General features: G+C 39.8%; 1 protein-coding gene across 1 annotated transcript in view; it reads right to left on the reverse strand.

The window, feature by feature from the left end:
- Positions 1–15,213, reverse strand: part of MYO3A (myosin IIIA) — a 103,610-nt gene that overhangs the window by 3,303 nt on the left and 85,094 nt on the right. Inside the window, exons 32-33 of the mRNA XM_063301919.1 lie at positions 5,938–6,047; positions 1,275–1,321 (exon numbers count right to left, since the gene is read on the reverse strand). Of these exons, the coding sequence (XP_063157989.1) occupies positions 1,275–1,321; positions 5,938–6,047 (157 nt within the window). The remainder of the gene's footprint in view (positions 1–1,274; positions 1,322–5,937; positions 6,048–15,213) is intronic.

Consider the following 15,213-nt stretch of genomic DNA (forward strand, 5'->3'; position numbering starts at 1 on the left):
CATTCCTACTGATGTAATTTGAAGTGCATTAGTACTGTCTTTATAAGCCCCTCTTTAGAAGGATTTATGTATTCAACACCAGTAGGCACCCTACACTGCAGTTTGGCTGGCAAGGCTTCTGCTAAGCCTAGGCTGCAAGAGATTTAAATTCAGACTCCAGCATTTTGCTACATCATTGAGAAAGTGACATTATCAGGGCTATGTCAGGCTGGGAAATGAACGAATAGCTTAGGCTGATTAATAAGAGACACAAAAATAATAACTGTGCATGTGTTTAACCCTTTCGGTGTAGAGCCGAAGGGCCATTATGAAAGAGAGAGCTTGATTTCAGTTTAGCACTAGGAATCTCCTACTACAATCCATGGGACTGGATTGTTTTTTATTTATTACAGGCCTGATGGAGATTCCATCCAAAATGCAAAACATATACAGCTGTTCTGGAATAAACATAATGGACTTTTTTCAGAGAATGATGGGACCTTCACAAAGAAGTGAATTGAAGATGAGAATACTTTTATGCAGCAAGTTGTATTTTATATTAGATTCCTTCTATGTGAATGCACCAACATAATGTAATGTCCCCCTGCCCCCCAAAAGTGGTGTTCGTGGGTATCAGGACCATGGAGTGTATACGTGTTTGGGAGAAAAAGCCCAACCTTTTTTTCCCAGTGTCATGACTCTGATCCAAATCTCACTCTCCTGCTCTACCACTTGTTTTCACAAGGAAGCATGAAATCTGAACATGAAAGTTTATTTGCAATAAAGTAGAAGTGTAAAAACCACCAGTATTTGCTTGGGTTTAGCGCATTCTCCAAGTTATGGACAAGCGCCACTGGGAAACTGTGATGCATGAATAAACTGGAGGTTTCAAAATTCAAGAATAAATGTTCATTGATTAACAATGTTAACTTACATGTGTTCATCTACAGTCATGATCAATGAAACAGTGAAACCTTGATTTACTAGATCTCAATACAATGGAATTCAAATGCTATGGACCAAATTCTGTGATGATTTGAATCAACTGCATGATGATGTTATTATGTCATTATATATTTGGGATTACTTGTACGACAATGTCATCAAACGGATGATGTAACGTTGCGACAATGTACTCTTCTGTTTAACAGACAATTGGGAATAAGAGACACCCCTTCTACCCTCAGTTGGTCCACAAAAGCGAGGTTTCACCGTACTGTTTTTCTTAAATTTCAATGTATTTCTGTTGTTACCCCACAATATTCTGTAGCTTACTGAGAAGACAAATTACAAACCTGTTTTTTCTTGCTTTTCGCTTTTCATCTTGCATAGATGAAAATTTCTAGAAAAAAATTATTTTGAGTGATTATCACTATGATAAAATATTGTGCTCATTAAATAGCAATATCAATTTACTGCTCTTTAACATCCATAGTTAAGGGCAGATAAATCTGGTCCTTGCCAGTTTGGTATATATTCAGTGCTAATCTGGTCTGGCCTATTCCTGCATCAATCTACAAATTTCTAATAATTTACAAGATTGCACAATGTGAATTTTATACACATTATCCCAAAATCTCATTTCTGGTGTGTATACACTGAAAGATAATTGCATTTCAGTCAGTTGATGTTTTGGGAGATGGAAGCGAGGCCAGGGCACTTAAAATCATAATCTTCATCACCATCCCCTAAGGGTCTGTCTGTCACCACAAAGCAAACAAGGCAGCAGAATGTGGCACCATTTTTCACTTTAACTGACCAGATCAATGTGTCCCATTCAGCCAGTTGGCTCACCAGCATCTTCCTTCTCAGGAGAGACTTGTACTCCTTTTTCAAGCAGTAAAATAAATCCCAAGAGTGACAATTGTTTTTACCCCTTGCAGCTTACTGAGGATTAGCTAGGCCTTAGCATGGACATCCTTGTCAAACCAAGTTTTGGATGATTTGGAGTAGGAATTCTGAGCAGACACGGAGTAAGCTTTAAGCATTTCTGCACTGAGCTGATAATGTCTTGGAAAGTATATAAGGAAGTTTATGTTTCCCTCATAATGCTCAGAGACTTTTAAAAATGTAAAGCTTTAAATATATTTAAGGCATGTGCTCACTAACTCATTTTACCATTTAGCTTCTTCTATCAACTGCTCTCTTCTATGATTAACAATGATGCTACATGAGAACACTAAAAGGAAGACGTATGAACAATGTAGAATTGTTCTACATATATGAATCTCCAAAGGAGTCAAGCAAGGATGTATTCTGGCCCCACATTATTTAATGTTTACATTAATGACCTCATATAGGCCCTTGTCAATCCTGAATTCTACCTTCTGTCTCTGGCTCACAATTCAATCTCCATATTATTATATGCTGCTGCTATCCTCTCTGTATTCTAAGTGCAGCTGCAACAAAGCGTTTGCACACTAGCACTATTTCATCAGGCTGAAACACTGGGAATTAACCATGCATAAACCAAGGTGGTTTTATTTACTAGGCATTCCATCAATCACCCTCATACCTGGGAAATGACTAATATCCAAACTGAGCAAGTTAAAACTTTCAAGTACCTAGGCATGTATTTTCAGCCTTCAACCTGCTGAAATTTCATTCTTCAAATCATAAGTCACAGGTATAAAAAGCTTCGGATGCAATAAACAGATAGGCAAGCCATAAGGGGAATAATTACATGCCCACAGCATTTAAATTACTCAAAGCCAAAATAATAAGCCTTCTGTCGTAGGGCTCACAGTATTGCATGTTCAACAATACTGCCACAGTAGAGATAATTCAAATTAAATTTCTGAGATTTATTCTCAGAGTTCCTTGTTCAATCAGAAATGCATTCCTTCAGTTAGAACTTGGAGGTATCCCTGTTGAGGCCTGTTTGAGGCTCTTCCAGTTAAAATATTAGCTCAAATACATGGGGGTGAATCTTTGGCACAGCTTGTACTGATAGAGAGACATGCTTCCTCACGGAAGAACAAATGAGAGCTGATCTGTTTCACTGTGGGTTTATCTTCCAATCCATATATATGCTGGGTCTCAGAAAAATGTGGAATGAAATAAAGCAGAGAACCTTTTGATGTGCCCCCATTGCACTCTCTGTTGATTCTCTGAATGAAATATAAATGTCTGAAGTCATTGCTTCGGATACCAACACTATCTGGATGAATCGGACAATAAAGTGATAAAGTAAGAGACAGAGTTGATGCCACACCTCTGCAACAGTGAACTTACTGATCTGCCCCTTACCACTCCTTAATACTTTTATCATATCTTGTGCCCTCCCACAGAAGGATGTTTACACTGGCATACCTAGATGTCCTGATCTTGATGGTGTTCATTGAGAGCTTCAGTAACATTCCACAGTAAGACAGTTTAGGTATATACTCAAGATGCTGAAACTGAATCAGGGGCACACACACTTGGCTTGTCCAGTGTATCATTCTTGGAAATTGGAAGTAACCTTCTCTGTAATCACAAATCACCTGAGATGGCCTGAACAGGCAACTCTGCATTTCCTATTAAATGACCAGTATTCAAAAATACTGTTTACGTGGCGAAGTTCTTTACTATAGCAAATGCTGTCAGAAGTGTCTGTATCAGAACCAAAATCAAGTTATGCTTAGTTTTCGTTATGAACAGGACTTTTATGCTAGACCACACACACACACACACACACACACACACACAGAGTAATTGCCTCCTCTTTTCCTTTTCTTCTTCTAACACAGTTTCCCTCATGTGGGCAAAGTTGAAACTTGGAGCCATTATTTCTAGCCTTGCACTTTCCCTCATTTAAAACTTCTATGCAAATACCCAAAATGTAGATGCATGGACCCATATTTCCCCAACCGATATGCTTCCTTCCCCCCCAAAATGCTAAGATCTACAATTCTTGGCCAACTCTGTGTACCATAATTCCAACCCATTTCAAGGATACCTGTATTTCAGATTCAGAGAGGCCATTTTTGCTTTCTGCTATACTTGGGCACAAACTCTTTCTCCCATGAAGGAAATGGATGGGATATGGAAAGAAATAGATGTAGGAGAGGATATTGTAGTGCCTTGATTACAGCATGACCCTGTAAAATAAGTAGTTCTGACATAATGACAACCAAGGCAGCTTAACCGTACTGAAAATAGGACTAAAACTTGAAAAACCCTTTAGTGATGACTGACAGTAACCAAAGGTGCATAACACCAGTTCCTAACAGTATAGAACAGCACATTACAGCTCTTTATAGGAGCTGATCACATGGCAGAAACACTTCCAGTTCTTTAGGTTGTGGGGGTACCTCTCTGCTTGAGATGCTCTCATGCCCATTTTGGGTACCTGCCAAATCCAGGGCTTAGGAGAGAATCCCATAAAAAGACTTGTACAACAACTGTAAACCAAAGCCAATTTCACCTGCTGTTAACTAGGTGAACAGAGGACCACTGTAAATAGAGGACTGGGGTGGGGGGGATGTGGATAGCAGGTACCTTCATAAACCTATTTGTTCCTTAAAGAAAACAACCCAGCCTTCATATTGCATTCATACCTGTTTATGGAATACCCTACCAAGCAAATTAAGGACTGATTCCCTTTATTGGGAATTCCCCCTTAATACAGAGTTATTTGGAAGGTCTAGCTTTACAAACATCACTTGTGAGCAGGTGGAATTAGGCACTGTAAGAGACTTAGAGCTTTTGCCACGGATCTACAGCTCTTTATTCCTCTTTCTGGATGTGCTCCTGCCTTGCATCATTGACTCAGAGGGGAGGAGAAATGCACAGCATAAATATGTCACAGATGCCACAAAAAAGAGGGAGCAAAGAATTCTAAAGCAACAGCTGCTCCATGCCTCTTAGCAAAAATATCTAGATCCACCCTCATTTCTGCAACTACTCTGTTATCATTTCGGTTGAGTGCTAGCCACTGAAGCAGGCTGACTAAGCAAATGTATTTTGTCACCTGCTGCTAAGTAGGTCAATAGTTTGCATATGCCTCCAGCAAATAGGCTTAATTGCTCTTAAGAGGAAACTAGGAAAACAGTTTCCTCAATTTCTTTTTGACACACTGGAATGCTATTCCCCAAAGTCCCTTTTTCTCTTTTTAACTGCATTAAGGTCAGATCTGGAATGCAGCCATGAATAATCACATGGGCATTAACTAAAGGATTACAGTGAAATACATAAAGGGGTGAGAAGACCCCTTCCTTTTATTTCTTACACTTTTGCACTTTTTGGGGAAAAAAATAGCAGTGTACAATGCAACATTTTACTCACTCAAGAATAATGGTGAATCCAGAAATGGTTTTGAAGCAACAGCTTTCTTGTATTGATTTCAAGAGAGAGCATATTACACCAAGAAGACTCATTTAGATCCTAAACACAGTCAACCTGAATAAACAATGTTTGCTATGAATTAAGCGCTTACTGAAAGCAGGGCTGGGCAACCTGAGATTGTGGTGTTGTTTGCAGTTCCCGAAACCCTTGGGAATTGACCCCAGAAATTGTGCACCACCAGAAGCTGCCCAGGGCCGCAATGGGGAAGGGGAGCGGGACATATGCCCTGGGCGCTGCGCGTGCAGGGGCACCAAAATGAGTGAGGGGTGGGCGCCAAAATGGGAGCAGAATCTGTATTTGCCCCGGGTGACACTGACCCTAGTTATGGGCCTGCAGCTGTGACAGAATGGTAATTTTTAATGTAACAGAGGAAGGAAATTATTAACTACATGGGGAGTAATCACATTAATTTATATTTTATGAATTTTAATTCAGTGTAAATAATTATATCATTTTGGTTCCACCACTTATGGTCCTTACCTGTGTCCTTTTGGGAATGCATCCTTTGGCATGACACCAGGAATGACCATTTGGAGGATATTAAAAAAAAAAATGAAGATGGCACTCACAACCATACATCACCTTTTTATATGCTGGCTTTTAACCACATCATTTGACTCTACTGCTTACATGTAGAAGAGTGTAATAGGTGGAATCTTCAGGGTGGTTTAAAGTCTTGGGTTTGTGAGATCGCCTTGGGCTTCTCTGCACACGACCACCATCCTCTCTTTTGAAACCAACTGCAAAAAAGGTTCAGTATGAAACAAACATTTAGGAACAGGAATATATTTTAGACAAGAAAACATTCTGAGATGCAGTACGCTCTTCAACAGTTTTGCATATTTGCCAAACCTATACAGGTAGTCCTCACTTAGCAACTGCTTGTTCAGCGACCATTTGAAGTTATAACAGTGCTGAAAAAGGAGTTTTATTATTATGAAATAAATCCCCAACTTTTTCTGTAAATTGCCAAAAAGGTTATTTTGAAACAACCTTGACTTCCTGTCCACCATGCAACATAATTTATGCTAATGTATGCTGCAGTCCACAAAACATATTAAATATGACTCCAGTATTAACTAGACTGGTTGCCTATCAGTTTTTGATGTTCCAAGTGTTGGTGTTGACCTTAAGAGGCTGAGATGGTAGGGCTTTGCAAATAATTCGATGGGGCACTTCATTTCCAAACGGAAGAATATACACATGTGTACATAGGCAGTATACATATTAATTACCTTATTATTTAACTGAAAGATATAACACCTTGCTTGACTGCCTTAAGGTTGCTGGACACATACATGCCATTTTCTTGGCAACAATACAGCAAGATTTGCTCTTCTGGATTTTTAAAATTTCCTTATCTAAACTGCCAAGTGCTGCCACTGTTAAATAAGATTTTTTATTCCACAACAATGCAGAGGCCCAATACTGATCTCACACCTCCTCTCTCAGTGGAATTTCCTGGCTTTATATATTTACCTATTTCTACAGACTTACGTTTCTTGGAGCAAATCGCCCTCTGCTTCAATTTTCTGGACTTCTCCAGCTTCTTGGAGATTCTAAGTACTAATAGGTTCTACAACAAGGGACAATGGAAGCCTACTTTTCCCCCCCAGAAATAGCTCTTCTCTATGGACTTCTTCCTCTTTCTTTTAAAAACACCAGCCTTTCCTATATCCAGGACAGGAGGGGCTGGGAAATCTCTACATGGGACAAAGGGCCAGGGCTCCCTCATGGGGATATGGATTGGAAGTCTTGAATCTGCAGGCTACCATACAGGCTATTGTAAAAATGAATTCTTTGTATTTTTATTCCATAACTACCTTGTATGGCAGTGCTTCCCAAACTATTTCCTTCATTACCCAAAACCGCTTATCAGAAAGTCCTTTTTACCCAATGCAGGTAAAACACTTTTAAGTCAATTTAAATATTCCTGTTGTGATTGGGTAACGGGTTTGTGTGTCGTTACCCAAAGAAAATGCACTTTTATCCAATTTTGGGTAATTTATCCTGGTTTGGCAAGCACTGTTGTATGGATAGGCCTCAATACAACTTTCGTGTAATTTGTTATTTCTCTGGCTAGAGAAATGTCTTAATTCTTCTTTACACTCTTGATAATATATGTATTCAAGAGACCTCTTACCTCTGCAGAATTTGTGATAACACTTAAATTAAATGGATGAGTATGGCCATCTTTGCAATTTTCCTTCTGCTGTTTGGAGAAACAAGCCTATCCTTTCGGTGACAGCCTGAAAGGTATTTGAAGATCACCACTGTCTTCTTCTAATCCTCCAGGCTCAAAAGAGTGAGTGCTTTCAATGATTTCTCAGATCACATGGTTTCCAAGTGATCTCCTACCTCCAGACTAGCTTGATCCAGCTCAAACATAATTTAATCACCTCACAAGACGGCTTTGGTTACATAACTATATATATGAATAGCCTGACCAATTTACAGCTATTTATTGTGTTCTCCTTGGCTTGACCTATATGGGTAAGGAAAGAAATTTGCTCATCTGTGATATTTCATCATCCTTGTGGGTAGGGAAAATGCTATTCTACCAAATTATGTCATTCTAATTAAGAAAGCAACACAGACGTTTATAATCAAAAACGATCAGCAATATATCAGTGTAACCACAGCACAATTAGGTGCATAACTTTTTCTTTGTTACATGTGATAAATAAAGCCTTGGAAAGGTCACTGATATATTGAAAGGCCAGAAGGAATAATGTTAATTTATAATACAGTTGAATAATGATTACATTTATTGTTCTAGTTTCTTATCCGGAATGCAGAAGGTCTCTAATTTAATGAATTGACAATTATGTTTCCTTCTCAAGAACAATGGTGATTTTCTAAACTAAGGTGCAGTCAATATGTTGCAGAGAATGACATTTTAATGCAATTAATTCCTTTTACTACACTGAAAGCAAATATAATCAAAACCTTCCATTTATTGTTTCTTGCATGTGTGTGTGTAAGTCAGATAGAGTTTACTTACTACATTCATGTTTCACCTTTCTCTGGGAATTGAAAGCAGCACACACACATGTGTGTGTTTGTATATATGAGCTGTGATCAACTATTCTGTTGTGATCCTCAGGCCTGGTGCTCCAATTTGCTTTTACTGTTATTACATGTAAAGGAAGAAAAGGTCCCATTTGGGTCTTAAAACAAACCTGTTTCCAATTTCATCTGAATTTGGGAAACTGTGTCTTGAACAAATCATGACTGATATTGATATTTACAAATGTTTGTCCAAGCTGCAATTTCTCATATTCAGAAAAAAATGGGAAGCCCTGGTTTGTACCTAACTACAAATGGATGGATCAAAACGGATAGCGGTCTAGATAGATTACCAATATGTATGAACTAGAGGTATGCGAAACATTTCAAATTCAAATTGAGTTTGAAACAGGCTGCTCCAGTCATTCTAAAAGTGCTTCTAACTTAAAACATTATTATTCCAGAGCTGGTCTGAGCTTGAAGCACTTCCAGCTGATCAAAACAACCCATTTCAAAAATAAAGAAAAAAAAACCCTGAATATGAAACCACTGTCTTGGTCTTGGAGCAATCTTTTCATTCTTGAAATGTGGCATTTCAAATGTTCAGCATATCACTAATGTGAAGTTAGGATTCTTCAAACCTATTTCATACAATGAAGGACATCTCTGTGGGCAGCATAGTGTTGTGAAATGGGACCCCTCTGGATGTTCAATTTCCATCATGTCTCATAAACTGCCCATTTTTTAAAGTTTAGGGTTATTGCAGTAACAATGCCTGAGGAACATCTTATTGCTTACTCCTGGTGTAGGATAACAGCTCTCTGAACATCCTGCTTCCTTTCAAATGATTATTTAAAAATGGCTCATATTTCTTGCTATAATGTATCAGACTAATACTACCTCTAATATGGCTAAGATCAAAAGTTAACCATGACAGCCATTGTGGGCTGTAAAAAATGAATAATGTTGGTCTATTTATAGATAAAGGCAAGCTAATATTCCTGTTTGGCATAAGGGTGCTTTTTTTTTTTTTGATTCTCCCAATGCAGCTGTATGATGGCTAACTAAACACATGAAATTGAAGGAAACATGTACAATTATCAGTTGTACTATTATAGTAATTATGGAAATTGGAAGGCTAACCAATTTAAAGGAAAACAAAAGATCAGCAGTCATTGCCACTCACAGATTAAGGACGTTTTGGGGAACTGGGATTACAGTGAATGTTTTTTCTCAAAAAATATTGCTTTTTAAAGGATATGAAAGATGATGTGCTGCTTTTTTAAATTAATCCTCTATTTAGAGACACATCTTTAATCTAATCTTTCTGAGGAAGCTGAAACACTGTTGGGGGTAAATATTTTATTTTCCTTATCAGTAAAGAAAAGGTTTATGCTTATATGATCGATACTTCCTTTTATCTGTAACAAAAGCTGGTCAGGCAGATGCAGCCCAATGAGATGGCAGTTAAAACCGGGGCACATCCAGGTGCTGCTAGCAGATAAACGAAGAATGAAGAACGCAACTGGACAGTGGAATTTTTTCCCCTTTCCTGCAGTGACTGCCCACAATTAATAGTGAATTGTATTACGGGGCCTTATTGAGACACTGGTCATGATTATTTATTAATGTATTAATCATATTTATATGGCTGCCCATCTCACACTGGGCGGCATACAACAATTAAATAAAACAGCGAAAAAACACAAGCACAATAAAAGATATTATTAAAATAAAAATATTATCAAAAATCGTAAAAGATACAAACCCCCAGAGAGAGAGCAAGAACATCAATCACAATGGAGCCATCTAAGAATGTTTTCGGTTTCCAAAGACCCCCAGGCCAAACCACATAACCAGGTCTCGAGGGACTTCTTAACTGATAGCAGGGAAGGGCAAGCCTAATTTCAGGGGGGAGAATGTCCCACAGGGAGGGAGCCACAGCAGAGAAGTCTCGCCTCCTGGGACCCACCAAATGCAAGTCCTGGGCTGGTGGAATCTGTAGCATACCTTCCGGGTCAGATCTAATGGGATGGGCTGATGTAATCATGGAGAGGCAGTCCCTCAGAAAACCCCGCCCCATGCCATGAAGGGCTTCAAAGGTCAAAACCAGCTCCTTGAATTGGACCAAGAAGCAAGCTGGCAGCCAATGCATCTCACAAAGTGGAGGTGTAGTATATGCTCTTCTAGGAGCACACATAACTGCCCACGCCACCACATTCTGCACCAGTTGAAGCTTCCAGATATTCTTCAAGGGCAGCCCCACATAGAGCATATTACAGTAGTCTAGTCTGGAGGTGACTAGAGCATGGGTGAGTGTGAGCAGGGCCTTTCGATCCAGGAAGAGGAACAATTGGCACATAATACAGAGCAGTGCAAAGGCCCTCCTAGCCACGACTGCCACCTGCTCTTCAAGCAGGAGTTGTGAGTCTACGAGGGGCCCAGATTGGCAAGTGGTCTGTCTGGAGCAGTGCTACCCCACCCAGCACCAAAGATGGCATAGTCCTGGAACCGGTGGGTTTCTATGATTACTAGCTATGTTTAAGGAGATTGCTAAAACGCTTCAGAATGAGGATGTTTTTTCAATTAAGGAAGAAGGAGCAGCTGGGAAAAGAGCAAAGCAATGCTAAGGCACATAACAGAAAACAGAAAAGATATCAGCATTCTCTGTCATCTTCCAGATTAAGCTCAAAGAGCATTTTCCCAAAGAAATTCCTAGAAAATTTGGAAGTACGCTATAAATGAAGTAGAAAAACAGAAGTTTCTTTTGCAAGGAAAGAAGATCGTCAAGAAATGGAAAGATAAATTTTGGCATGCTGTTATATGCAGCATTAACCTTTGGGTTAATTATCCTACTTCGGACACACTGCGCTAAGATCTAGCTCTTTGGAAAAGGCTCTAATGCTTGGAAAGGTAAAATGAAAGAGAAGACCACCACCAGCAACAAAGTGGATAGACTCAGTTACAGTGGCAATAAGTACACCATTAGGAGATCTGAAGGACCAGGTTAGGGACAGATCGTCATGGAGAAAACTCTATGTGGTTTCTAGGAGTTGAAAATGAGTTGATGGCACATAATCAACCAACCAACCTTTGAGGATCAGATGCATTTAGAACAGAATTGTTATTATTCACATCTTCAATAATTGATACATTAATTAATATTAATTATTTTTTATTAAATAGTAACACACTTATAATACATTTTTGGTTCCTCTGGAAGTTTGTGCTCTCATGCATGTTAAAAAGGTGCAAAGCTTTGACTGTATGATCATGGCCATCTGGAACATCTGACATGCATTTGGATGCCTCTAGTGCCACTGGCATCTTTCCTTTCCTTCTTTCCTTCAACAATTAAAAGAGCTTAGACACAATGTAGAACAAAGCTAAAATCATAAGCAGCATTTTAATTCTTTCAGAGGTTTTTAGGAGCAAGTAGAGAGAAGTGGGAGCAGGTGCAATTTTCTCTAAGAAAGGGGGAAAAAAACCTGGGATACTGAATTTGCCCTCTCCCTCTCTTCCTGACTGAGATCTACTGGACTATTACTCCATGGTCCAGCCCTGAGCACTCTTTTTAGAACATCAAGAATGGGCTTGGGTTACCCATTTTTCTTTAACATCTGCCATTCCTGAAAACACATATTTTGTAGTTTATTAGGTGCTACTGGGTCAATACAACCCCTGTGGATAGGATGGACAAATCCTTGCTCATTCTGTCTCCCTTGATAATCAATACCTTACCAATTTTAACAGATTTTTTTTCCTAGTCCATCATTTGTTCACCTCCCATGCCCAAAGTTTGTGAGTTCTGCTTGCCCAAAAGAGCAATCAGGCTCTATTTGATCCAGGACTAATTCATTGGCTCTTTTTGCAGATCATCACACTTTTAGTAACTGCCTCCAAATCCATATTTGAAGCCATTTGATTTATTTCTCTAGTTTTTCTCAATGTCCAGTTTTCACAGCTGTAGATTAATTCTGAAAAAAACTACTCTTTTAACAATTCTGATCCACTGTCATAGAAATCTATATTTCATGAGTTTGTCTAAGTTTGTCATTGCCTTTCTCCCTAAGATTAATCTCTTTATTTCTCCAGCACACTGTCAATCTTTATCTATTCTCAAGCTTAGGAAAACAAAGTTATCTATGAACTTCACTTTTTTTGCCATCAACTGTGAGTTGATGGCAAAAAAAGTTGATGCATACAGTTGATGTTATCTTTGTCTTCTTAATATTTAACACTAAACCAGATTATTCATTTTCTAGTTTTACTTTTTTAATGAGCTCTTCTACAGTTAGCCAAAAAAAAACAAAAACCCACCAACACACCTGTTTCTGCTGGTCAGTAGGAAAGACACAAGAGTGGGATGGTAAAATAGCCTCTCAAGCCTAACTCTTCTCTCTTTCTCTTTCGGTGCCTTCAAGTCAGTGCTGACTCCTGGAGACTGGCTGGATATGTCCCTGCAGTTTTTTTGGCAAGATTTCAGAAGTGGTTTGCCACTGCCTCCTTCCTAGGGCTGAGAGAGAGTGACTGGCCCAAGGTGACCCATCTGGCTTTGTGTCTAAGGTGGAACTAGAACTCACAGTCTCCCGGTTTCTAGCCTGGAGCCTTAATCACTAGACCAAACTGTTGCTGTTGATGTTGTTCTCAGGTGTCTTGGACATCCTGCAGTGGCTATCTCATAATATATCTTACAGGGTAGCTGAAGGGTGAGTGTGATGGTGCTGCTACTGCCAGAGAAAAAGGGCATGCGAAGGAGCATACAATGTTTCTATACCATCCAGGGTAGCCTGACTTGAGCCAATGCCTGTTTGACCATAGGCTATTCACTCTTCCACCTTCAATAAGCTGGTCTGTGTGTATATATGCATGCATGCATGTAAATGGTATTAGATGAAAGGAATCTCCACAAATTCAAGTCAAGGCCCAAGGTCACCTAGCTGGCTTTGTCCCTCAGGCGGAACTAGAATTCACGGTCTCCTGGTTTCTAGCCTGGTGCCTTAACCACTACACCAAACTGGCTCTCAATGTTATCTCTAGAGGAGCAGAAAAGGCAGTAAGCAAGCAAGCAAAGAGCAATGCTGAACTGGTTACACAGTAAGCTGAGACAATGGAAAAGTATAGGAGGATGGCTAGCTTTACAGGGAAGAAGAATGTGCCTGACAGTGCCAAAGCTGACTTGACATCACATTCAGAAAGATCTGAACAATTTTTTTAAACTTAAGTGTGGTAGCTGTGAAAAAAAGGTGCCTGATTTACTGAGTGTTATGAGAAGCAAAACACACAGCTTAAGAAGCTTTAACTACTTTGGACACCTTACAGAAAGGCCTAGCTCTCTGGAGCTAATGATGGGGAAGGTGGAAGGAAAAAGAAAATGAAGACAACCAGCAGCAAGGTGGATGGGCTCAGGTACAGTGGTGATGGGTGCATTGATTAGGGACAGATTGTCATAGACAAAGCCTGTCTGTGTGGTTATTAAGAGTTGACAATGACTTGATGGCACAAAATCAATCAATCAATCAATCAAGCTTTAAACTACCCCACAAAAATCTCACAATTTAGTTTTGCAGAACTAGTATACTGTAAATTAACATGTGAATTAACATATAACATGGCACCCAAACCATTACTGATTGCAGAATGTTTCAGATTCTGTAAGTGGAAGCAAAACGAGGGAGATGTAGTATTGTAGCATAAGCAGCTGAAAAAGCTGACTGAACATTGCAAATCGGTGAGGGGCTAAGTGACACATTTAGTTAAATGGTCAGCTAGCCTCTGGAAATCTGAAAGAAAGAACTCCAAAGATTAAAAGAAGCAGATGTAACATTTTAGACAGCTTTTGAAATTGCCATCTCCATAGAAATGGCTGCTAGAAACACAGGGCTGCAGTCAGGAGTAAAAGCAAATGTGAATAAGCTTGCAAGAGTATACAGAGAGATAGTATTGTGTTGGTACACGTTTAAGAACTGGCTCTGTTGGCTCCATTGACACATTGTTAGCCGCAGAACAGCTGATCAGCGTGCTAGGCATCCTGGCTTAGCTCTGCTCTCAACTGGCTTGTGAAATTCCAGAAAATTTAACAACTGGCTATCATGAGCCAGTACGAGCTGGCTCCAGCACACAACTGCAGAAGACAATAACAGGTCAACATGAACTGTGCTATCGTTGTGGCAGAGGCTCACACTCCCAGCTCAGTGCAGATTTAAAGAAAAAACCTGCAGAACAGTAAGAAAATTCAGAGACTAGCACTCAGTAAGGGCAAATTGTTTACTAAAGAAAAACAATTACCCCATTACTTAGAAAGCAGTGCAGGAGTGCATGCCCTAAATGAAGGATTTGATAATGAAAGTGAAACACAGATAAGCTCAACTGGAAATCTGTAACACAAAAGGTGAAAAGAGACCAGCAATAAGGCTCACACCAGAAGCAAATGGCGGAGGGACGCGGTGGCGCTGCGGGTTAAACCGCTGAGCTGCCGATCGGAAGGTCGGCGGTTCGAAACCGCGCGGCGGGGTGAGCTCCCGTTGCTCGTCCCAGCTCCTGCCCACCAAGCAGTTCGAAAACATGCAAATGTGAGTAGATTAATTGGTACCGCTTCGGCGGGAAGGTAACGGCGTTCCGTGAGTCATGCCAGCCACATGACCCGGAAGTGTCTATGACAACGCCGGCTCCAAGGCTTAGAAACGGAGATGAGCACCGCCCCCTAGAGTCGGACACGACTGGACTTTACGTCAAGGGAAACCTTTACCCTTTAGAAGCAAATGGCAAACCGCTATTACTGCAGCTGGATACTGTTTCTGCTGTACCAGTTATACTGCAGCATAAATTTGAGCAAGATTTCAAAGGTGCTCAACTACAGCCATCAAAATTAAAAACTTATATGGGAAAAAAAGACTT

The sequence above is a fragment of the Candoia aspera genome, chromosome 4 (genome assembly GCF_035149785.1).
Source record: "Candoia aspera isolate rCanAsp1 chromosome 4, rCanAsp1.hap2, whole genome shotgun sequence".
In the NCBI taxonomy this organism is placed as follows: domain Eukaryota; kingdom Metazoa; phylum Chordata; class Lepidosauria; order Squamata; family Boidae; genus Candoia; species Candoia aspera.